Below are 25,915 nucleotides of genomic sequence, written 5' to 3' on the forward strand. Positions count from 1 at the left end.
GATTGTTTCTTTGTTTTTTAAATCTGGTTATTGCTAAGTTTATCCTATTTATTTCTCTTAAAATAGAAAGCATGTGTTGAAGGTTGCTGTGGTGATGGGAATTCCTCTTTCTTTTTCCCATTAATTTGAATGTATTCAGGTTTGATAAGATAATGTAGGAACTCTCCTTGTCCAGTGGTGTTTTATCACATCACTAATGATTATCAGTAATTCACTTTTGGTATTACCCAGCTATAATTACAGCTGAAATAGCTGTAAATGAGGCTGTATACCTTCAGTATAGGTGAGTACTTCAAGTCTACCTCGTAATCAGGAGGGAAAAAGAAAAGAATGTGGTTATTTTTGCAGAGTCCCCTAGATAAACTGACTTCATAAGCTGAAAGTCAGAGGCTGAAATACAACTGAATACATTGTATGTGGAAAATACGCAGGTTTTGCTGTAAAAAATGAAATAATTTGAGGTTTAGTTAGTAACATGAATTGGCTTTATTTTGTCATTTTTTGCATACATAGTTCAGGGCCCTAAGGAAGGTACATTTTAGATATGTTAGAACATGTGCTTTGATCTTACATATGTGAACAAAGGTCATCAGCCTCTCTTAGAAACACAGTCTGACAAATCTGTACTGAAGGAAATAAAAATTCCGAGAATTCATTATCAAGGTAAGTTGAGTGCCACTATGGATACTTAATTGTCTCAGCATAAGAAGGGTTCGGGTGCTCACAGGTCCCTGTCACTCATAACAAGTGTACGGTAGCCCATGCTTTGCAGTGCCTGAAGTAATCTAAACGTGTCATCACTAATTAGTGCTAATCATTTCTTGTCAAGCAAGCACCTTGTAACTGGAGCAGCAATACAGCAGGAACAAACCTGCATCACAGAGCAGCCAAAAGGCCAAACTGGGAAATAATGCTTTTATGACGAGGAGTGTTGAGTTGTTCCTCTTGCTCAGCAGCTGGCGTGATCAGGAAAGGGCACGAACCTTTACCTTGTCAGTGCAAGCCCAATCGTTACAGCGAAACCTCACGTGACGCAGAGTATCAAGTGCTACTACTCTTGTGTGCCGTGTTTTTTTAGCACAAACATCAAAGCCTGGACATAATAGGTGGCCTCTTCAAGGAGGCTTTGAAGCTAAATCTACAGAAATAATTATATCAAGGCCCTTACTCTCTGTCCTCACAGTGATGTTTCTCATGGGCACAGCATTTCCATACTCCTCCAGAATTTGGATTTCCTTGATGGAGTTATTTAGCAGAAGCAGAATCTACAGACATTTTTGGCAGTAGAGGATGGAAATTTTGTGTTGCGCACAAGCAGTGCTTTGCCTCTAGAGGTATAAAGATAATTAGAGTCAACTGTGCCAGCAGAGGATCTTCTGTTCAGCCTGAGCTGTGCACGTAATGCTAAACTATTTACTTAGCCAAAACCCACAATATTGGACTGAGCGTGGCTCTTGTGTTACAAGAGTACTATTTAAAAGTGCTCGAGGCACTGAAGAGTTTGTCCTGAATTTTGTGTTTGCTTTGTGAACAGCATCTAGCTCTCAGAACATTCAAAGGAAGCACCGCTTCTCTGAAAGTGCTTTAGGTGACCGTCCTGATAAAAATGTACTTAATACAGAACAATCCTCTACATTTTCCAGATTGTACACAGTCTCTATAATGCCTTCTGTGGCTTCTGCAGGCAGGACGCTGGAGGCATTGGATTGAAACTTTTTCTCCAAGTCCTCCTTCTTCAGAGGTTTCCTCCAGTGTCCGTAGAACGTATCACAGCGGTCACTGATCGTGTTGCCATCCCGAAGTGTGACACTCACTTCACAGTAAAGACTGTCAAAGCTAGGTGTGTTATCAGGAGGGTGCTCCAGCTGTGTTTTGCAGAGGAGCTCTCGCAAGGCTGGCTGGTGAACATTCTCACTGGCGAAGGACTGGACTGACATGCTGCCATTCAGCAAAGCAGAGCATGCAACAAACTGGAAGGAGTGTCGAGCTTCATGCTCTGAGATAGGGCTGGGTCTGTTCACATATTTGACCTCTGGGACTTTGAGAATGATTTTCTCAATTTTATCAAGGGGGAGCAAGTTGTCACTGCTCTCCACAAGCTTCTTCCTAACAGAAGATGCTGCATCAGCCACCCAGTGCGTTCCAAGATGAGCAGGAAAGCGTTTGATGGCCACGTCTTGCTGGTCCAACAGCCAGGGATAAGACTGCAAGGTTGGCAGAGTCTGTGGGTTGTAATCTGTATAAAAGGCACCTATCCCTGACTCCATGTCCAAGATCTGTTTGTTTCCTTGGAGGCCCTGTGATGCTAAGCAAGCCGCTTCCAGTCCATGCTTGGCAGCATTGCCAACGTGGAGGGGCTTTGTTTGGGTGGCTGCGTTAGCCAGTGGGGCACCTGCATAGGAGGCAGCAATAGCCAAGGTGTTTTTACATTTCAGCCGGTCAAGAGCTAGCAGTTTAGCACAAGCTGCTGCACTCCCCATTGTACCAACCACAGTTGGTGGGTGAAACCTGGGAAAACAAAATCTCTTCGTTACTATATTTCAAAAAGTCACCTGAATTCACTATAAACACAAGCTCCAATTTCCTTTCACTGCTGTGGAAGATGAATTGGATCATAAAGAAATATACATTCAGAATTCATGTGTGGTCCTAACAGAGAAAGTTGTGCTTTTCCCCAGGAACAAGTTAAACTAGAATAGTACCACTTACAATAGGTCCTCCCCAGAAAGCAATTGAAACGTTAGAACGGCTCATAGTTCAAGGCATACTGAGCAGAGTAATGGCAAAAGTGTCACAGTTTATAGTCATCTATAAATTATCTGTAAATAATTTTTGTTATTCTGAACCAGTTTTTCAGACTGGTAGAAGAAACACACAGAAATAGCAAGAGGACATCTAGTCTATCCCACATTTCAAGGCTTTCCCCATCTTCTTGGTCTCTGCTCTGAGCCCAGCACCGGTGACTCCTTTTCTGTTGAGAGCAAGCCACTGTTTGCAAGTGAGGCATGATTGTACGTATTCATGAGAGCCTGAAGTCTCTGATGTTAAAACGTTGCCCTTTTGCTGCTGTTTTTAATTAATAGGGAGATCATCACCTCTTCCTGTAAACTGATTGATGCTCTCAAAAAGAAATCTATTAGATAAGCTGTAAGGAGTCATGTAAGTGTATTTATGTTTATGATAAAGCTTTCCTGACAAACAACATAGAAAATATGATTAACTGTGCCATTTGTATTTTAGCTGGCATTAATTAACTATATTAATACCGAGAAAAAAACCTTTCCACTCAACTTTCTACTTGATGCATTTCTGTGTACCTTTTCGGAATATTCCTGGCTTCGCTGGAGAAGCGCAGCAGCCTGCCTTGCACTTCGATCCCCACATTGAAAGCTAAGAGCAGATCGAGACCTGAGATTTTTTTCTTCTGAGGAAAGGCCTCTGAGAGTGCAATCACGGCAGGGAGCACAGCGCCGGATGGGTGTGTGGCTGGATGCCATGTGTCATCAAAATCCATTGAGTGCACCTGATGGAAAGAGAAGCCTTAACTTGTCATCAGAAATGAACTCTGACTTGGCAAGATTGGTTCAATCAAATTAAACTACTGTAACTGGTATGAAAAAGGACTGAAGAACTAGATTTTCCTTAGAAAGCAAAACTTCAAAAGTCTTTCTTTTAAAGACCTTTACTCCCAACATGGCTCTGTGAGAAGTGGTGATGCAATACAAATTTTGCCTCAAAGGAGTATAGTTCTAATTCAAGTTGCACCAGTCTAAAACCAGTATGAAAATGATTCTTCTTTCCTACAATAGGCTTTTGCTGCTTTCATTAGACTGGTATAATTAAAGCAGCATTTCTAGGTCCACCATGTGAGTGGTGAATTTTCACTTACCCCAAAGCAGTTTATAAGCATAATGAAATTACTTCCCCAGTGCTGCAACTGATGCTGCTGTTAGGGCTAACACCATTAAAGCTGTAGCAGTTGAATCCGTACAGCCAACTGAAAGTTGTATCAGAACAACTTCTCTGGTGCAACCATCCACAGGCAACAAGCACAAGCCTGAAAATGTAGATCAAACTTTACCCTGAATTTTCAGCCTGTCAAAACAAGACCTGTCACACAAGGAACCAGACTTCCTGGGGTTGCTGGGAGTAGGAGTCTTAAAGCTGGGACGAGCTGCTTAACCCTTGAGGGTATCCAGAGAGGTGCCTCCTCTTTCCCAAGCCCAACTGCTCCAGGAGATTTTGGGTGTTCTCAGTATGGCATACAGCTGCTGTTCTGGTAGCAGACTGCTCCCAGCAGTGTACTCAGTGTTTGCAATGTAGTGCTTGTGGGAAGCCCCCCAAAAGTTTTGAGAATCTCCAAGGACTTGAGAGCATCAGGGACAGCATTTTAATAACATAATAATGCCTCAAAAGCTGAACTTTCACACCTATTCACCCGTGTCTTACTTCAGAGCAAACTGGGAAGGTAGGCTCCCCAGTGCTCAGGTCTTGCCCCCTAATACTGGGAATATGCACTTCTGAGGACTGCCTTTCTGAACAGACAGAAGGAAACTCAGTCACTGTCTTGAAAAACTTTGATGCCAGCTGGGAAGACGCCCTGCGGTGCAGGATAAGGAAGGTTGTGCCCAATACCTGGGAAGCTGTGTTCCTTGCATCTTCAATAGCACCTAGAATTAACCTGTGACCAAGATGTAAACTGAAATGATTATGTACATGCTAACAGCAGATTTGAATATCACACAGGCTGCTAGGAGCTGAGAGGTACCAGGTCTCATTTCCGAGGTAATTTTCTCTACATTGGAAATGAGGTGTCAAATTGGACCTCTGATCTTGTTGTCCCACTAAATTAGATAGGCTTAATATTACTTGGTTGGTCGCCTTCCCTAGTTTTGCATAAGCATCTAACTTGCCTACCCCACCTCCTGTGCATCTTTCAATTTCAAATGGTTTCAGCCTCAATCTGAATTTAGACAAATGTCTGGGGAGTCAGCTACTGCTTTAATGACAAAGTATGTGTCCAAAATATATAACTGGCTTTTGCAAACTGCATAACTGAAGATTAAATTGCCTTGTGATATTATATGTGTGTATGTATATGTGCATCTGTCTGTATTTGTGTTTTTCTGTAACTATACTTTGCCAGTTGGCATGAAGTTTGGATCCCGGTAGAATCAGTGAAAGCTAGAGTACCTCTTTGTAATGCAGCTGTAGCAAAGTTGTAACAAGCTGTAGAGTTCTGACCTTTGAAAACAGCCTCAAGTCTGACATTAAAGGTAAGGGGTGCTGCTGAGTTGGATCGGATATATATTATACCTTGAGCTCGGACTCATTAGAAGAAAGTTGAAGCACATTAGAAGAACAGTCAAGGAAAGTTTTGTAGCAGGCTTCAGGCAGAAGAATAAAGTAGACTAAGATTTTAGGAGCATTCTGTTCTCTCTAGAGCAAGAATGGCATCAAATAGTGTGATTTAAGGCAAATAAAAGAGCATCCCTTACAGCCACTCCATTCACAAAAGCTGCATACAGAGGAGGCAATCGAAAATCCAAATGGCCCCAGATGGTACTGGATATGTCTGAGCTGTAGATCTGAAACAAATTGACATCAATTAATTCAAAGTCCTGAGCCCAAGGATCTCTGTGCACCATATCTCTGATGTAACCAAGATCTGACCATACCCTCTTGGGACCCAACTGTTCCCTTTCATGAGAAAAATGTTGTTCTATCAGAAAGTATGAAAAGAAACTTGGTTTCCTGTTGGCTTATGTCAAGGGCTCTTTCCACCCAAACAGACCTCAAAGGGCAGACCAACACCATCTGCCTGGTCATTCAATACCTTCACACAACCTCTGGACTTCTCACTGCCTATTGGCAGTTCCCTAAGGACTGTCATCACCTTGTTGGGGAAGATCTCCAGTTAAAGGTTCTGATTTTCTATGTTTTAGTAAGACCCGGAGTAAATTATATATGGCCTACTGGTGCTTGTATCCCTGTGCTGTAAAAGGGTCTGCTCTTTTCCATTTGTTGTGCAGATCTTTTAGCCGATGAAGAGATCTTTATGGAATTAAATAAAAGGGCATAAACCACCATGCTTTTGGAAGGGGGGATCTCTGTGCAAAGAGACTTATTGGCAGACAGAGCTCTGGAGCCTGAGTCCAACTAGCCAGGTTTGACTGATAAAACAGCGAGATAAACTTCTCCTCATTGATGTGCTCCTGTGTTGGGAAGGAAGGTCAAGTACTCCTCTAGTTTAAGGAGAGCAAGGCCGGAGGAGAAACGTGACCAATGTACCTCAATTATGTTTTATGGACTAGAAGTAACCCACTATTAACTCTCCATACCTTTAACACTCCTTTATTTTGGAAAGTCTAGTTCTAAGTGATGTTTGCTTTGCTGACATTTTTAATAAAATCTCATAGGTAAAAGAAGGGAAGGGATTCTTAATTAACTCTGTGGTGGTGGGTCAGGGTCAACATACAGTCTGTTGCACAGACTTTTGCTCATTCAGAGTTAAAACTTGAGCAATGAAGTTTCCCTGTCTCTGGTGGGAAGAACACTGTGTCTTTCCATTCCCAAAAGAATTTTATCATGACAAAGTTTCCCCTTATAGCCCAAATTTTCCTTTGCTTTTCTTATAGAGAAACCTTTAGGTTTATGAATGTCAGACATCTTACCTTGCTGTACCGTGTCACTTTGTGGCAGACCTCAGTGCTGGTACCCAGAAGCCCCACTCCAAGAGTATCCAGAATCATTCGCTTGCTTCTCTGAATGACTTGGTCTGTCAAGTGGTTTGCATTCAAACCATGAATCACATTGGCAAAATTTCCTGTAACTGTCTGAGAGGGGAAAAAAAAGAAGTAGATATTTCTCTTAATATAAATAAACCACCTTTTTTTCCCTATTTTTTTGTTTTGCTTTCAGTTTTGGGCTACTGCTTAACATGCTGGTCATTTCTGCTGCCCTGCCTCTGCTTACATGAATTGCATCAGCAAAACTAAACTTTGAATTCTTCCTCTTTTTATTCCCAGAAATGCCACAGTGTTATTTATATTTTATTTATACTTTCATCAGTGTCCTTGTCTGTTCTGTATTTCTACTGCTTCCTCCCTGACTTGAGTCCTTGAGGGCAAGCACTGCAGGTGATGTAACTTTGCAAGGTATCTATACCTATGTATCTATATCTATACACATATAAAACAAATAGAAGCAAAAAAATCTGTCTTCCATTGCACCTTCTTACTGCTACTGAAATCGAGTGCAGCCACTACCACACAAGGAGGCAAGACTTAATGTCCCTACGTAGCAGAATTACTATCCCAAGTCTTGTGGAGCTTGGACTTCAGTGGGAGGCAGGATTTGGCAGCTCCACCTTGCACCCCTTGCTCCTAGCTCCCAGTTCTCATCGAATTCATGCTTAGCTGGACTCCCAGCTTTTCTCCGAGACAAGATCTTACCTCTTTGAAAAGCAGTGGCTCCTTGTTCCTGGCTTCTGCTGATCTGGGAATTATATTTCTAACTTTTTTTTTCTTTCCTATTAAACACTGACCCATTATGCAAACACAGCTTGCTGCTTCTTGGCTGGTGGTGTAGCTGCTGTTAATATCTCTATTAGAAACTACTCTAGAACTTCCCTTCTCCTACCATTAGAAACTTCTCCCTGTGAAGGCATGTATTATTTACAACCAGTCTATACACACTTGCTTTTTTACATTGGCATTATTGAATATAGCTCTTCTTTCTCTTTGGAAATGGTCTCCTTCCATTTCCCCTCGTCCTTCCCCTTCTTCTACTCCCCTGCACATGTCCACACAGAGTGATGATATTTCCTCTTGGCCTTCATTTTGCTGAGGTAAACAAACCAAACTGTGCTGCTCTCTCCTTTATAATGCAGACTCACCCCTATTGTGCTAGTAGCATTTCATTGTGTTGTTCCAATTCGATTTCTCTTTTCTGACCAAGGTGGCCAGAATTGTATCCATTATTTCAGACAGGTTCACACTCAGCTTTGTACTAAAGCATTAAGACTATCTTGAGGTACACAAGTCATTTAAAGCAGGTGAACCACATATTCCATGGTGTGATGCACACCTACTGAAACATATAGAGTGAGGATACAAAAGCTTAAACAGAAAAGTGAATCTTACAGTACAAAGAAACAAGACAGTACCTTTGCCCACATCTTGGGGGGATGGTGCGTGGTCCCAGAGAGATGCAGCAAATGCGTGACAGCCAGTGAAATCGCTCTCTCACTATTTATATGTGTATGTCTGTGATGGGGGAAGAAGTAATAGGCCCTTTTTATTGCTCATCTTGTCCTGCCCATTTCCTCCTCTGTCTGGAAATGTTCCTTTTTCTTCACTTGCAACTTTCCTCTTACTCACCGTACTATTAACTGCTGGGACATTGATAGGACTTTGACAGTCACATTCACATGTTGTGTAAATTGATATATGTGATATTTTATTACCAGATAGAAACTGATATATTATTCAAGTGTCTTACATTTGGTAGCATGGAGAGAAGAGGTCATCAGGTGTGTCAGGCTGACCTTGGGGAACCACATTAGGCCATGGATAACTACTGGTTGGGAAAGTACTCATCCCAGTCCTAGCCCAGTACAGGATGGCAAAGGCTGTTTTAACTTAAACAACCTGTTGTTTGTTTTGTTTTGTTTTTTTCTTCTTTCACTATATGTCTTCTCTATAATACATACAATTCAGACATGGGAAATGTGTGCCATAAGAATTTCAGACCATAAACTGGATTAAGGCAGCTCTTGGCCTTTAACAGCATGAATTGCTATGTGAGACTATCATTTCTACTAGCAGATTTTCTGCATCTCAGGCAAGGATGTATTCTCTGAGAAAGGAGGCACTTCTCCCACCACCAGTTTAGGGATTCTGTGGGAATCCCAGACTACTACAAGATAATGAGTGAGAAATCCCTGACTATCCCATCAGGAAGGGAGCAGACCCCAGAGGAGCATAAGTAGAGGACACGCAATAATTCTGAAGTGACAAAGTAATGTATGTCTGAAGTTTGGGAACCTCCTGGGTTAGGGAACAAAGTCTTTTCAGAATTACAGTCTTGCACTTCCATGCTTAAGTGCTGCCTAAAACTTTAAGAATGTCAGCCCTTTACTCAGCCTAGCCTCAGATAATTTTGTAAAGCCATATCTAACTCCTGACTTCTTCCGGTAGAGACTAGCATGGGTCTACAGGTGAAGTTAAACATTGATTTGAGTGGTTCTAACTACTATTGAAGGTCCTGTTTCAGGCTGCATCCTCTTCCCTGGACACATAGTCCTCCTCGTGGCAGTGCTGATGTTGAGGAGACCTCTTTCTGAGCTGGTCCAGCCTGTCTCCAAAGCCAGCTTAGGGATTCTCAGCTGTCAGGCAAAACTGAGTTTCATTGCCTCAGAAATGCAAAATTAAATCTAGCAGCACAAGCAGAAGGAGAAAGAAGTAGCACTAGCAGTATTCTGTTAAATTTTAGGAGGGCATGGGCAGGGAAAAAGAGATGGGAGAGGATCAGCTGTTCCCTAGCAAGATCTAACCCAGACATTTGCCTATTTTGCCTGTGCCTTGAGCCAGCTCTGCTTATGGACATCATCTTCAGGTGCCTAACTTGATGCTGAAAATTGCACTGGGTGACAGAGTGCCTTAAAAGACAGAAGCGGTAGTGTGTCTGTTCACGGATGTAGCCAAAGAACCTGCAGCCCAGGACTCCTAAAACCCAGCCCTACAAACGCATACATACTTCCGTACGGGCTAACCTGCATTATGTGCAGGCTCCTTTCAAAACCTTCTGTCTTTCTCTTAAATATGAGCAGCTGTTCAACCACTTTGAAATACCTATTACAGGAGGGAAGTGCAGAGGTCCAGCTGCCTTTAGTCCCATGGCAAGACTCTAAAGTGAATTCAGATGGGAGACAGAACTTGTGATGTGTGGTCACACGCTGCCAGCTGATCTCAGATATGTGGTCACTTCCTTCTGTGACCTTGATTGCAGGATAGATTGTTCCATGCATTGCAATAGTAACATCAGTACTATTTATGAGAAAGTGACTTTTTTTTTAAAAAAAGAATGAAGTGAAACTGTAAATACACAAAATTAAATTGCTTGGGAGATCAGTTTCCAAAATGTGGTCTGCAGACCTCAGAGTCAGGTGTACACTGTAGACTGGGAAGGAAAGGAAAGCAATATGATTATCACTGCAGGGGAAGAGGCATCTATAGAAAGTCCTGTACCTCCACAGGAGAATTCATAGGGGTCTAAACAGAAGGTTGAAAATCAGTGACTTAAGAGTTTGGCACAGGCTGTCCACCCTGACAAAGGGAATCTGCTGCTTTCCTCTTCTTTGACACAATACACATGGTTCAGCAATTTGGGCAATTTGTTAACTAGCAAGCATGATGGAAAGACAAAATGCGTTCATCCAAATGCCATTTGCAACATCGTGTGCAGCTACAGTAATGAGCTGTGTTGATTACAGAACAAGGCTTTAGAAAACCAGTGCCCCACAGAGTCTATTTTCTCCTGCTGACATCACATTTTTAAGCTGCTTTTTTATTTCTTTTGCCTCCAGTTATTTTAGGCTAAACTCTGCCCACACCTGCAAGCTGTATGTTTGCAACAGAAAGCAGTTTTGGCCTTAGACTTATGCTCCTTTTGTTCTAACAAAATATAAAAAAATATGACAAAATAGAGTCCAGGCTTCCTTTTCTCTAAGACAGCTTTTAAGTTGTAACTTTGTTCATGGGCTGTGCTAAGATAAGAAAACAAGAGGCAGGTGCCAACGTGGTCTGTTTACAGAGACTCTGCTATTGCTGAGGGTCTGAAAACACCTAATAAGTGCAGGACCTGCTCTTTTTCCCTATACTGGGATATTTTAAGTACAGTAAAGAGGTGAGAATCTTAACAAATCATCTGGAATAGGTGGCTTGATCTAAATCCTGTTAACAAACAGACCTACAGCCATAAATCTTGGGATCCTGTAATTCTGCACCACCATCATTATAGTCTCCTGTGCATCTTTTCCCCAAGCCTACCTTCCTGTGTTCACCCCAACAGCAGTTATGGAGCCAGCCAGCAAAAATACACAGCAAATATAGCAGGCAATGATTGTACCATGAAATGTATAATTCTGGAAATTTCTAACCTATGGTAGTTCTTTCATTCACTTGCTTGCACAACTAGTAACAACAGCAATGCAATCTCTGAGAAGTTACAACACCCTTGTTTCCTTTTTTTCAAACTCCTCACAGCAAATCTCAGAAGTGCCAGGCCGTATTCTGGTAAAGACTGTTACAAGTCAACACACCAGGTCCACATTACACTGTCCTTCTTGCCTTTGTAAATTAGTGGTGCTATTCCTAAAGAGAAGTCCTCGCAGTTCATTTAAACTTGTAATGTAGATGGTGATTTGCTTAAATTAGCTGTAAGATACAGGTACCAGACATAGGTGGGGTAATTACATAGGATCTCATTCAAGACAGATCAATCATTTCAGTATAGACATACTGTGAACAGGGCTAAAGCTGCTCCACTAGTAGCAAAAGTGTGTTTGAAGCCAAAGAGTGTGTCATTGAATGATTAGGTAAGCCCTTCAACATTGTTTATAGGGTAGTGTGAAGGGGCCTGAGCTATAACAATGCAAGGAGACACGGCAGATCCATGAAATTCCTGTTGACCCAGTGTGAATTCCAGGTCTCACCCAGACTATAGCATTTACCCATAATCCTAGTTACAGCATTCAGATGCTGACAGTGCAAGTGGCTACACCGTACTTGGCTGCCTCGGGTTCACAGCCCAGGAGGAGGTGTAGGGGAAGGTGACACAGCCAGCCCCAGTACCCTGTGAACTGGCTCTGCACCCTGCGCTACCACCACTTCTCCCTGTGATGCCTCGCAGCCATGTTCCCAAAACTTTTCTTCATCCCACTGTATCTTTCCACCCTGTTTTCTAAAGAAATAAGGTTATCTGGACTAGTAGCAGGTGGCTGTAGGGTTTCTATATGTCATGACCTCCAGTATGAATAATAGCAGCAGGTACAGAATATCACATAGGCTTTTTGTGCATGCCATAACTTCTTGTTGATGGTTTTGGCAGTCTGGGGCAGCCTTTAGCACGCATTGCTCTCTTACTCAAAGAGCAGTCATGATGTCTATATTAAGTGGTCAAAATGTGGCCAGATGTCATTACAGGACTCGTGCCATTTGGGGACAAGATAAAGCTTGACTAGCATAAATTCAGAGTTTGATTAGCGGAAACCAAATTAATGTAAGCACATGTGAGGGATGTGGCAATTTTAATTAAATTATCAGCAGAACTCTGGTGGTGCAAACGAGGCATTAGTCACTGTGCTGGGCTGCTGCATCTTCCATGGTAAGGCACTCAGCAAAGACACCCTCCTGTTCATTTCAGAGCGAGCCCAGATGTCAGGCCGTAACAGGTCCCAGCAAGGCTGCGGTGGCAGTCCAGTGGGAAAATGCGGCATCAATATCTAGTCTATGACAAGCTTCAATATTAATTAAGGGATAAAAGAGCCTCTCTGCATCTAAACTATAACTTAGGGATTTTGAACTCCTAGGAAATGATCCCAGATGTCATTAAAAACTTCTGCATGCACTGGAAGGGCTAAAATAATACTTAAAGCATATACGGCAACCCCAGAATGAATAGCAAAGCATTCTCCTTCAAACAGAAACAGTCTTTGGGAGAAAAAATCACCTAATTTTGTGGGAGTCCATCATTTATCTGTCAACAGCTGGAGAAGCTCTTGAGACAGGTACTGGGAGATGCTGTGTGAGTTGGCAGAATTTTTCCTCCAGCTTTCCCCACAAATGCTCACTTTCCTCCTCTGCTTAGTCCCTCCCAAACATAAACCCCCTGGAAGGATTTAAACAACAAATGATGTTGCAAAAGCCAAAGCGTACTTGTTGCTAATGGATTGCTCATTCTGCAAGCTTGTGCCATGGGTGGATTCCGCGCCCCCCCACCCCCCCCCCCCACCCTCCTTAATCACTGGTCTGCAACATCTGCTCAGACAACATCCCCACATTGAGGTTCCTGAGGCAGCTTGGGTATCCCATGAGCTACAGGCATGTTGCTGCCCTTTAGCATCTCTTTTCAGGCACTCCAGTAACTGAAGAAAGACTCTTTTTCCTCATCTGTGGTTGTATATAGCTAGATCATGCATTTTCCACCCCGATATATTTCAGAAGTACCAAGAAATATTGCAAAACAGTCTAAAATTACACTTTAAATGTGGCAGTCTCTGATTTATGGTGTAATTATAAAACATGCCATGGTAGTTATTAGTCATGAGATTGAGTATTATACATTTCAGACTATAAAACACACCGGGGAATTTCTAGCTGTGATTGTATATTCACCTCTAAAGAGAAAATGAGCGTAATTACACCAACATTTATAAAAGGGAGAAATAACAGCAAGAACGGAAGAAAGGTTAAATTTGAAGACAAGAGCTGTGAATACATAAAACATTTATATTATTACACTCTTCTAATTGAACATTTAAGCAGGAGTTAATGATTTGATTTAAACTGGTACTTTTTTACATAAGTAGCATTTGAAGAATTTTGACTTTTAGAATTTATAATGACACTATTTTTTCCCTGACATTACTCATCTTCAGCAGAGTAGATTAAGACAGATGCAGAAAGCATTAAAAATCAAGGAAAATAACTACTTTCACAAAATGAAAGAAATGATTCTGTAACCTTTGATCATCCGTGTTGACTCTTCAGCATCAGCAGGGTTTAAAACTATTCACCTAAAAATGGTACCTACTGTCAGATGTAGTGGACATCATTTTATTTACCTTTGTCCCTCCCTGCAATAGTTGGAAGATGTCCCTCCTTATGTGGCCTTGGATGTTGCAGGACCATTAGAGTTAGCTGTAGGGAAAATAATGTTGTTTGAGTCATGGCATTTTTTATTTAAAAAAATTACTTCAGGTCAGTGAGAATATATGACATTAGTGTTACCACCAGCTCACACATCTTATCCTACTGACTTTGGTAACTGTTCTGCATGGCACAATGCCAGCACTACGACTTTGGTTTTGGTATAATAACCAAATAAACCAATTCTATTTCTCCTTTCCACAAACAAGATTTCTCCATTTCTGCGATCTGGCTATTTCTATTTTTTATCCAATTGGGCAGCTTTGAAGTCTATTTTGAAGTCTATGTTTTCTTTTGGGATTTTTTTTTCCTTTTTGATTTCCTTGATTTGGTATGGTATTTTATTAAACTTTGTGGGTGGGGGAGTCAGAAGAGAGAGGAGGTGCATTTTTTTCCCCCCCCAACTGATTGACTGAGTTGTAAATGAAGGAATACTGAAATGTTGTGGCACAGCCTAAAACACCAGCACAATTGCAGCAGTGTGTAAATCATACAGATTAACCAGCAATACACTGGTAGGACCAGTGCAATGCTGTTTCACTACATAAGAAAAGCAGGTAGCTGCCTTGGGCAGCAACTTTTAGGAGGCAGTCTGCTGCCTGTGTTGCCTATGAATGAAAAAATAAAGCTGAGTCATTTTTAGCCTAATCCACACATAGCTGCTTTGTGCTTCTGCATTCCTCTTCAGCTGCTGCTGCCAAAGGAAGGGCTCCTAAGGAGGAACAGGGTGACTGATGCTGAGAAGTTGTTTTTCCCCACAGCTTCCTGATGTCTCACCCTACTACCCTTGGCAACAGGATCTCTTCCCCCTTCCAAGCCCAGCCCAGCCCTGCACTGCCCCTTTTCCTCCTGTGCTAACAAGGCCCAGGCATATTTCCCCACGCTCTTCTACTACCTGCAAATTTGAGAAGCCTATCCAGTTGAAATGAATTAGGGAAGATGGATGGTTCCTTGGCAAGGGTGAAGGAGGCAAGGAAAGAGAAGATATGTGGCTGTATGGGAATAAAACATGACCTGTCTCATAAGGATGCTGGAAGAGTATATTTTTGTGGCACAGGGAAAGGAAAGATGGGGGAGAAAGAAAAAGAAGAAGGGAAAGAAGGAGACTGCAAGCCTGTATATATAGCCACCTCCTAAGGTCCCCTGATTCGTTGCAGGTCTCCTCTTCCCAGCCCCCAGAAATATGCTTTACAGCAACACTGAATTTTCCTGTGCTGCAAAGAGGCTGAATAAATCTTTGCTGCCTGGGAAGGGAGACCTAGTGCTAACTTCTCGTGCCTCATGCAGCAGCATCAGGTTGAGACAGGAGAGGTCCCTCTACTGAACTAACCTCCATGAAATAAAGGGCAACTGCTCAATTTTTTTGGTGTTTAGAAGGAGCTGGTACACTGGGCGCAGGGCAATGTATACAGAGCTGTTTGATGGAGAAGTAACCAGTTGGCCCAGAGAGCCTCTGCAGCTGAGCTTAAATCAGTACTGAATTTGGCACCACAGTAAGGTCCACACCCTCTACGATAGTCCACATGTGGGTTGTGATCACTCAGTTGGTGCTGGCCCTTGGCTACTCTGCACATCACCCTGCGACAGGGTTATATGGCTTTTTGTCTGCCCTCATTTTACTTGCTGTCAGCATTTGGCTTGCCTTTTCCTGGTCCTCTGGACAGTAGAGAGCAACTCAAAATGCCCATGGAGGCTGTGTCCAGCTGTCTGGCACATCTGGAGCAGGAGCTGCTCAGCAATTGTGGCAGAAGCTCCATCCCTCTCTTTTCTTGGCCATGTGCAAGGACCTAGGGCAGACAAGCCTTGTGCTATCTGTCTTCTGTTCCTGACTTTGTTCTGTCAATGCTATCATTTCTGCTCAGAAATGCTGCCTGCCTCTTTCAGATACAGTAAGAAGGTTGACTGTGAGTGAACTTTGTGCCAGAGACTTCTTGACTTGGGGGTTTGATGCAACATGGGAATTGACCACGTTGACGACTACTCTGGAGAAGTGACCGAGAAGAAAAACCCCAAACCAAAACAAAAATCCTAAGCACATCATTCCTTCCTAGGATCAGACTGCTCTCACACATCAACTGTACCCACAGTCTTTTCCTGTAGGTACAGACATCTTTGCTAGCCAGTACCTGTTAAGGCAGCTGCTCCAAAGTTTGCAGTTTTGCATCATGCATCCAAACTTGGCTTTCATTCCTGTATCCCAGGAGGACATGTGCTGTGAAGCCCTCCCTGAGACTGTAGGTCAGCAAAGGAGAAATGTTCAAGAGTCTGGGAGAGGGAGAAAGGGCTTGTGGTCAGACCTCTGCATACTCTCCATGTGTTCATGAAAAGGGTGGGAAAGAAACCATGGCTAAGGGAGTATCTATTCGTATCTATTGTAAAAAATGCAATATCATTTCATGTGATGCTGCTTCCAGATAGAGTCAGAGGTATGGTGAGTTTGCTCACTGACTCCAAGTGAAAAATATTGATAGATCTACCTGAAACCAGTGCAGGATGCCAACTTCCCATAACTTTATAAAAAAGTTCACTCCAGTTTATGCCCCAGGATTGGATGCCACACTGATGCTGGAAAATTGTGATTTTTGGTCAGACTGTGTGTGACACGTGCTGGAAAGAGATCATGATGGGGCTGGCAGTCAGTGCTGGAGGTAGCACTTGGAAAGCAGTGAACCCTCTTCTCTCTCCTGTCCCACAAGTCATCAGCATGAATAATCTCCATTAGGGTGTGTGCTTCTGACAGAGGACCTGGAGCTTCAGGCACATTCAAGAAAAAAATGTGCAAGCTTGAGGGGGGAAGCTGAATTGGAGAATCTGCTTCTGGGCTGTGACAAAAGCATGGTCAGTCCCCAAGAAATTCCTGTAAGGATATGGAAAGATAGGCTTCAAAAGCTCACTAGGTTCTCACAAGAGGGTGGGCAGCATATAAAGGTAGGTGGGGTCCCTTCCTCCGTGTCATCACGGAGCCTGTAGTGGAGACACCTGGCCCAAAGGTCCCCATCATCCACATCATCTCTGAGCCTGAAGGGCAGTGCATCCAGAGCTTGCCCATAGGCTTCTGCTGTTTCTGTACTCTGAGAGCCACAAGAGAGCCTTCACAGGAAGGACAGAAAAGCCCTGCAATTCTTACCTTCAGATCAGGCATTTCTGAATGTTTATGAGCAAGCTGGCTCATCTCAGACAGGATCTGGTTACATAAGATAGAGTAACTCACAGGTTACAGCAGTCTGTGGTGGGATACAACTTCAGCTAGACAGTCAGTGATGAAGTCTTCATTGAGGCATCCTTCTTTACAGTGTGGGTTTCATCCACACCAGACACCCTAGCACAAACTCCAACCTCTCAATTATTAACAAGTGATGGGATTTAAAAGATCACATATATTTGGGACCTTTATTCTATATCCTCAGGATTCATATTTTCCACATTTTTACAGTGATAAGAGCAAGAAACTATTATAATAAAAACGTAAATTCTCAGTTGACTACATGACTTCAGGTGGTGATGGCTTTAAAGGAAAAAAGCAAATACTTCAAGACTCTAGATCACGTGTTGAAAGAACTATATGAATATGAATCAGGAGTGAATCCATACTGGGAAATATAAATAATTTATAAATAATTCTGTCTAAAAGACAAAGTACAGCAAATCTTAACATCTTATTCCTATAGATTGCCACAAAATTATACTTCCATGAAGCCATTAACCCAAAAGCGTTCAGATTACATGAAAGACTGACTGAGAATCTGTCATGTGCCTCCTCTCAATGTAGGTCAGTGTACATACACAGCAAAACTGAAGGAAACTTAAGGGAAATTATCTTCTCTACCTAAAGAAACTCTTGCCTGAGGTTCTGCTGTAATTTGGATGATGTCCTAAGTTAAAATTAAACATGATGAGATGGGCACATGAGCAGTGACCACATAGGGAAGGGTGCTGATCAGAATGACCTTCCTTAAACTGAAAAAGTACAGCACAGGATGACACACTTGTGTTTACCCATCCATCTTGTGAGCACAATTATTACACAGGTAGGCAAAGTCACGGTAATGGCACACACAAATTAGGCATGGAAAAATGGGCAGAAGAGCATGCGAGCAACAACAAATCTTCTTAACCTTTCTGATGGCTTGTTCACTCATAACTGAATCATGCATTTTAAACATTCTTTGGATACAAAAATATGTTAATCGCACAATGTATGAAAAACAGAAAAACTGGAGAGGATTCAGTTATGTAAGAACAATAACAGGCTTGGAAAGCATGGCCTGTGAAAAGAGGCGTGAGGAGGTTTATTTAGCCTAGAAAAGAGAAGTTGTGTCACTTCACATCACAGCTAAGCCATTCCAACCACTGGCATTTGTCTGATGCCCTCCCCAGGGCTTGATTCAATGAACTAAGCAGAAAACTGATTTTATTAAAGAATTGAAAGCTTCTCCACTTCACCTTCTGAACTGGTTCATCACACAATCTCATAAGGGGTGGCTGAATGGGGAAAAAAGTAGGGTGGTTCATTTTGGCAGCAGCTAACCTTCAGACTGGCTTAGCTTTAATGTAAAGTGCACTATATACAGGTACATAATACAGGAATACAATCTGTATATTTTAGAAAGAAGAGGATGCTGAGCAACTCTGCTGTATCCACTAAGAAAGAAGATAAAAATAAATCTGCTAAGTATTTACCAAAGATTCTTGGTTTATGTGAAAAAAAACCCTTTATAAAAGAAAAGGGTACTGGGTAAGGTACTGAAACATTAAAATACCGTACATAAGAATTCTGTGGAATTTCCTTCACTGGAATCATTACCAGAGTATTATGCCTGCGTTTGCCAGGATTAGTCCAAGGTTTATTATCCTGCCTTGGTGCAGAGGTGGATTGGAGGATGATCTCTTGCTATTCATTTCATCCCTCCTTTTTTCTGACTTCACGATTTACTGAGTTCCCTGCGCACTTAGCTCTAACTGAACTCAATACTACTTGTAAAAATAACTTTAACAAGAACAGAACCAGATTCTAATACTGCTATCTGACTAATATTTTGCTGAAGACCAGAGAAGCATCTGTGAACACACTGTCCATGGACATATTATCAGACACACCACTCATGCTCTGCTTTGTATTCTGGAAAACTTCCTAGATTGGCACAGCTGGTCTCTAAATACACCATGAAAATAAGCCCATGAGAAAATCATACTTACCAGAGGTGATTCCCAGGCTTGTGGTTCAGCTGCAAACAAGATTGCAACACTTGCAAGTAGTTGCTCAAGCACGATGGAAATCCAGTTGAAAATACTGGAAGTAGGGTCACCAACCAGGAAATGTGTACACTGAGGTATACAGTTTCATTAATATGTGAGGAGAAAAGTATAACAAACAGCAATTTTTTGTTGAAATATAAGCGATGTTCATATTCAAACTGCAGAAGTGTGAAACTGGAGTTAAAATGAAGCAGAGAGATATGTGTATTTGGGACCTTTTTTTTTTTTAAAAAAAAAAAAATTTCCAGAAATGACAGGCTGCAGAATCAATGAATCAGATTTGGAAAACACTGAAATGCACTTAACCTTCTGTCTCACCATAGTCAATAAATGCCATTATTAATGTTGTTCTCTAGTGAAGTGTTTTGTGGACAAACTAAACACCATAACTTTCCTATACTCCTGTTACTGTAGGGAAGTTCTGGGAAAAGCCTTGTAGGAAGACTGGAACAAAAAAAAATTTACAGGAATTTATTAAGAAAATATGCCAATTACTTTAATTAGTAAAACTTTGTTATTTAAAGAACTAGACAAAACAGTTCAAATGCAGCAGGTCTGTGGATTCATCTAGACTTTACAGGTGAGGGATCAAGTTAAGAAGTATGCTTTACGGCGTATCTTTTCAAGTCTTTCAAGTCCTGTCAAATGGAGAGGATCAATAATAATTTAGGGAGTGCACATAAGCCCTTCAAAGAAATCTGAGCACAGAACTTGCTGTGTAATCACGCCCACCCTGCCAATGCTGTGCAGCCTTACATGGGAACCACCACTGTGGGACATACAGCTGCCATCCATGGTTTGAGGAGCGGGCAGCTTTCTTCTTTGACAAGCCCTGCTACCTTTGAAGCTGGGATCTACTTGTTCTAATGGAACTGATAAAAGAAGGAGAGGAAACTTCAAAAGACTTTACTGCCTCTGTGAAATAGTCAGAAAGCTGCACTGACAACTTCTTGTGACACGTACCATTTTTAAACTTGTTCCTCATTCTGCCCTTTAACATTAGCATATTCTTTCCATTTGTGTGTGAGAATGTTGAAGTTTGTAGACACACCATAAAATAATCAGTTCCTCTACCTTAGATGGGATTCTCCTGTATTTCTCCCTGCTGGGCTCCATGTAATTTTTTGCTCTGAAGTTTTGTTTTTGGTCACACATTTTTAAAGTCATTGTGATACTGATTCAGCAATGTGATAAGTGGTTGTGACTGTCTTACTGATGAGAGGTGTATTTTTATCATAGGGATAATTCAGTGGGAAGGGAAGTAATAACTGACACGTGGAATAGGAAAGAACAAAATGCTAACAAAATCCTGAAGATGAGTCTGAAATTCCTCCAGGCCTCTGTGTGTGTTTTCATTTAATTTAATTTTACTCACTTAAATGCTGGCCTGTGCTGATGCTGTATGTTCTCCCATTGCCAGATGCAGCCCATCTACTTCATGAGTCCAAAGCAGGATGATGCACAAAGCAGGATGATGCACAAATCCCCATTCTCAGTCCTGGCAGTGACCCTTGGGTCAACAACCTCTGCTTATTTCTTTCTCCCACTTCTGTCTGCCCTTATGGAAGAAATTACTTCCTCAGCTTATTCACCAAAATACCACCTCTCATCCAAACCCCTTTTGAAAAATGGATTTCGTACGACACTTACAGGAACAAATCTAAAAATTAATCTCAGGGAGAACTTCCAAGTGTTTCCAGTTTGAGAGGTATGTCTTTTCAGGGTGTAATGTTAAAAGGCCAGGGATATTCTTTATGTTGGTGACACTGTATCAAATATATGGCCCATCAGGTAACTCAGATGTCCCATTTGAGGAGTCCAAATTAAAGATAAAACTAGATCCATATTTATATAATAAATAAGCTGACATAAATTCTTTGATGATTATGAAGGCGTCTAGTTTTAGCATGTCTTGAAACTGGTGAGCTCAGTGATTCACATCTCATCCTTTCAAAGAAAAACATTTTACTTCACTTTCTCAGTTTATAGTCGTGCCTTTTATCTTACTTCACTTGAACTTCAGAGGCTAATTCATCCTTTATGTAAGTCCTCTCAGGATAACCAAGGCCACAGAGATGACATTTCTAGTTTTTACTGGTTCTGGTTTTGTCTTGGTCATTCAAAATATGGGCAAAAAAGGAGAATTAAAAAAAGAAAAGATGACCTCTCTTGATGTACATCATCACACTCATCATGAAGGCCTGGTTTTGTGGCTTACTCCCACTGCATGTTTGCAACAAGCCATTCCTTTCCCCACTACTCTCAAACAAGCTAAGGCAGCTGCTGTCACTGTTCTTGCTCCCCTTCTCCAGTTCTTCCCCCACTCCTTGCACGTAGCAGATGTCCTATTTGGTAAGTCTGTACTGATAAACAGAAGAGTGTGAGGTGGTGAGCTCTGGTTTTGGACCCCTGATTATCTATGCTGTTTAATCTTTAATCTTGTGTTTTGGATCTTTATTGGACCACTCCAGTTAGCTCTATCTGCAAGACAACCTGTTCCCCAGACATTAACAGAGTGGGCATGAGCCAGCCAGTCTCACTCGACCTCAGAGGCAGGGACTGCAAACAGAGTTTGCAGACCAGGAGAAAACAAAGGCATGGCCAGGCATCCCACCTACTGCCTTTCTAACAGACTTTTAGTTATGTAAGTGAAGCACTAGCCTTACTGCATAAGTAGTGTTTGATTCAGTCAGCGACACTGCTACTGTATTTACTGCTGAGAAAAGAGCTGAAATAAAAGTGATTGCTAATTAATCACATGATTCTGGAACAATTTTTTACTTGCACAACAGTGGTACCAGTTTTTTTTGACCTCTAGTAATAAATGGCAGCTGCACCTGCCAGTGAAGGCTGACAATGGCATCAGTAAAGATACAGAGTTCGTTCATGTTTAGATAAATAGATTTTGGGTTAAAAATAAAAGTAATGAAAAGTCACTTGTGCTCCTTGCTACATACCTATACACCTATACTCCTTGATACATACACTGGGGCAAATGCTATATGCATGACTTTGAGGAAGTTCATGCGAAGAATGCAACTGTTCAGAGTCTGGAGGGTAAGTTCACACCACTCTGATGAGACTAGTTGGCACTCCCCATAAGCAGAAGTGCCTCTGTTTGAAGGAACCTGAACTATTAAACATTCTTCATGAAATGGCTTCTTCGAGCTGAGCTACTGCAGTGCTTCAAAAATGGAGAGCAGAGACAGCACTGCCACCTACTGCTCCCAGGGGCAGGGCTCTCTCGCCAAGGGAACCAAAGCTTGGGCGGTAAAAGTAGGTATGTACTGTAAAAATACATTAGCTGTAAAAGTAAAGGTTAAAAAATAATTTAAAAATTAATAGTTAAAACATTATTCACCATAATATTAAATACTAACTTTGCCCTTTGAAAAGCATCAGGGAATAAAATAAGCTACCATTGCAGTTCTGTCAGTTTCAAAAAGAAAACAAGCCATCTTGCCAACCCTGTTTTGCAGCTTAATCACATACTTTGATGCTGTTATCTTTGGCTAGTTCAGTTAGGAATTTACTGAAACTGTAGGCAATTAGTATCTCACCAGAATAAGGCTTTTATACTAACAATGCTGTCCTTAAAGAAAGGCATAATGGACAACAGACAAGAGTGTTAACAGAAAAAATAACACACGAGAAAACTAAGTTCAAAATCATATTAAAATGCATGACCTAAAAGTGATAGTGCATGCATTCATGGTTTTTTTCTACATAACCTGTCTTATACAGCTGAAATTATTAGCCTGAGTCTTGGAAGTCTTGTCCTTGATAAACACTACCAGAAACGCACCTAAAGATTTACTATTTTAAGGTCAGAGTAGAAACTATCACAACATTTGTAGTGCTAAAATGGTACATTATTGGTAAAGGCTAATAGCTGCTACTACTATTGCTCTAAAGCTTTGTGGAAATAGGACACCGACGTTTGTGGCTAGCAAGTGACACAGTCCATCTGGATTAATTCAGTCGCAACAGACCTGACTAGTGAATGGTAGTTCTAAGGTCACTATAAAGTCAGTGGTAAAGAAACTATGCTGGGGTTTTAAGAGCTAGACCTGTGACCCTGGAGCTTTTGATGACACTCTTTTAAAGAAGCTGATTAGAATTTGTGATTTAGCTACTGAGTTGCAAAGGTTGCCAGAAACTGCCAAAGGGGTGGTGATTTTTTTCTTACAACACATATGTACATTTTGAAGGAAAGTCACTGCACTGTTTGGGAAATTAAATTTCAGATCTTCCCCTAGGAAATGCCTAGATGTAATAAAGAAATGTATGTGGAGAGGCATGCATACAGTGCAGTCAGTCACGCATGTTGGGTGAAATCCTGCCTCAAAACACAGGGAACTTTGCCACCAAGTTGAGAGGCCAAAATTTCAGCTTCTGTATTTCCATTTGCATGTGGATATCACCAGGAAAGATTTGCTTCCTGGCTTTTGGGACATCACTTCTTTGTGCTAGATTCTAAAGAAAACTGTTTTTCACATTAAAAACAGCGCTTGGCACACAGTGTGGCGTTACAGCCTGCTCATACTTTGTCTTCCGATGCTTTGAGTCAGGATCATCCTTGCTTATCAAGTCAAGCTGCCTACTGCTTCACTACCTGAGGTATACTAATGCTGCTTTGTAAGCCCATTCTTTTGTCCCTGTTAGAGTCCTTGCTCATAAATCATTCAAATCCCTGGACCTGAGCCCTGCTCTACTACTGCCTTTACGAATTTTTATTTATGCCTGGAAACTCTTCAGGATATCAGAAAAAAAATGACTGAGACAAATGCTTGCCAATGTATTTCTTTCCTCCTTCAGTGCAAATTCAAACAGGTTAGCTTCTAGCATTTGTGGTTTGAACAAGAGTGGAGCAAAGGAATATTTCCACAACCAGACATGAACCTCAGCTGTGAGAAAGGGACTAACAGCATTGCCTCCTGGACAGCCAGGTGCCTGGCATTTCCCAGCTGTGGCATATTTGACTGGGTCCTCATTTGGATGCATCAGGCTAGGGGGTTTGCCCAGTCAGAGCACTGTGAAGATACTCAGAGACCTTTCTAAAGAAAATTACTATGAAACTTAATACAAATTATGATATTGAATGTGATTCTCTCAGACTAGTTAAAACACATGACACGAGCACAAAAATAATAAATCAAGAAATCATGAATAGAACTTGGGATAGTAAGCTACTGTGAAGTTCAGACTTAACAAGGATGGAAAGTAGAAGTTAAGAAAAAATTTTATGGGGTGAATTAGTACATATTTACTTATTCAGGCAGTGTTAGCAGACAAAACATATCTAGACTTCATGTGCAATTATCAGTATATTGTCTCACTCTGATACAGCAGCTTGAAGGAGCACAAAACTACTTACTGTCTAACTAACTCGGGTGACAGATGTTTGTGCTTTGGGGGTAGGGAACTAATGAGTTAAATTAGCTATGCTTTCCTGAGCAGCAATTTGACAGAAGAAGTATGGATGGATTTATGATATGTGTAATAACAAGGTACTCAAATCTGGGGAAAAAGAATATTTCATTTGGAAGGGACCCACAATGGTCATCTAGTCCAAGATTTAGACAAACAGCTTCAATTAACGTAAGTGGGAATTGTGTGACTAAGACCACTGATTAGCTTTGTGTCTTCAATTAAGAATCTTTACAGAGTCATGTTTTCATATAGAACCTAGTATTTGTGCTCCAGATCAGCTGAATATTATATAGAAGAGAAATTGTTTAAATCCTGCAAGAACACTCAAAATAAAGACGCAGGACCCATAAATGGAACAAACCAGGTGTTAGCTCAAGCTGGTGTGACCTGGAAGGTTTAAATGCTCAGTAAGCTTACTGTCAATGACCAGTTGAGATTAGTAAACCAAATTTTATTCTTCATAGAAAAAACACATCAGCAAAACAATTTTTCCTCAGTGGATGGGAAAAGAAGGTTTTATGCAGAAGAATAAATTACATAAGCAGAGAAAAATTACTTGGGCAGTGGTTGTACAATCAGTTTTACAGAGTGTCGGTCATTATAATACATATAGATGAGATTATCTTGACATTTCCCAACCTGTATATCAAATACATATTTCTGGAATGTACCCAGCCCACTTCTGAAGTGCTCCTGTGGGTAATACAGTTACTAATACTAAACATAGTTACAAATATTTTTCCTTTGTATATGTCCCAATCCAATATCAGGGCGGATTCTTATATGATCCCAGGAGTGAAATTAAGACACAAATGAGGTCAGATGCCGTACAACCTTTTAAACTTTATTCCCATAACAAGGGGTAATAGCAGTAGGACAGAGAGAAGAAAGAAAAAGTCAGAACAACTAAGCAAGCAAATGGAAGAGGTGCAGCAAGATCAGATACCACCACCATGTCCTGTTGGCTCGATCTTGGTGCGAGTGATGGGGAATTCTGAGAAAAGAGTTCAGGTGATGTCAAATTCCCTTGAGAGAGGAGTACAAAGTCCTTTTATTGTCCCAGTCCCCATCATTTCTCTGAAGAGTCCGCCCATTTCCACAGAGCTCATTGTCATACGTGCCGCCCCATGTTCCTCCATGCGCGCATGCCCAGGTGTTTACAGTGGTCGTGCCGGGGTGGGGGGTGTTGACCTGTGGCGCCTTCAGCTTCTGCACGTCTTCCTCACCCTGATTTCCTCTCCACCCGGCCTTGTGCGCAAGTGCAGCTTGGTAGGCGCTACGAAGGATGTTGTTCC

General features: G+C 41.5%; 2 protein-coding genes across 2 annotated transcripts in view; one reads left to right on the top strand and one right to left on the bottom strand.

The window, feature by feature from the left end:
- Positions 1-25,915, top strand: part of LOC141939545 (T-cell activation Rho GTPase-activating protein-like) — a 107,455-nt gene that overhangs the window by 55,295 nt on the left and 26,245 nt on the right. The gene's annotated exons all lie outside the window — the stretch shown is intronic.
- Positions 465-8,302, bottom strand: ACOD1 (aconitate decarboxylase 1). Its single transcript, XM_074859483.1, has 5 exons — positions 8,168-8,302; positions 6,675-6,836; positions 5,499-5,588; positions 3,318-3,523; positions 465-2,508 (listed from the first exon to the last, which is right to left on the bottom strand). Exons 1-5 carry the CDS (start codon positions 8,177-8,179, stop codon positions 1,554-1,556), a joined length of 1,425 nt encoding a protein of 474 aa, XP_074715584.1. The 5' UTR covers positions 8,180-8,302; the 3' UTR covers positions 465-1,553.

The sequence above is a fragment of the Strix uralensis genome, chromosome 2, assembly GCF_047716275.1.
Source record: "Strix uralensis isolate ZFMK-TIS-50842 chromosome 2, bStrUra1, whole genome shotgun sequence".
NCBI lineage: Eukaryota > Metazoa > Chordata > Aves > Strigiformes > Strigidae > Strix > Strix uralensis.

What these genes read in the sequence shown, in the direction of transcription:
- ACOD1 (XM_074859483.1), bottom strand. An exon ending in CTTTTGTGAATGGAGTGGCT is followed by an intron (nt 3,524 to 5,498) that starts GTAAGGGATGCT and finishes TCTTTCCATCAG; the next exon opens with GTGCACTCAATGGATTTTGA. An exon ending in GCCAGGAATATTCCGAAAAG is followed by an intron (nt 2,509 to 3,317) that starts GTACACAGAAAT and finishes TTGTTTTCCCAG; the next exon opens with GTTTCACCCACCAACTGTGG.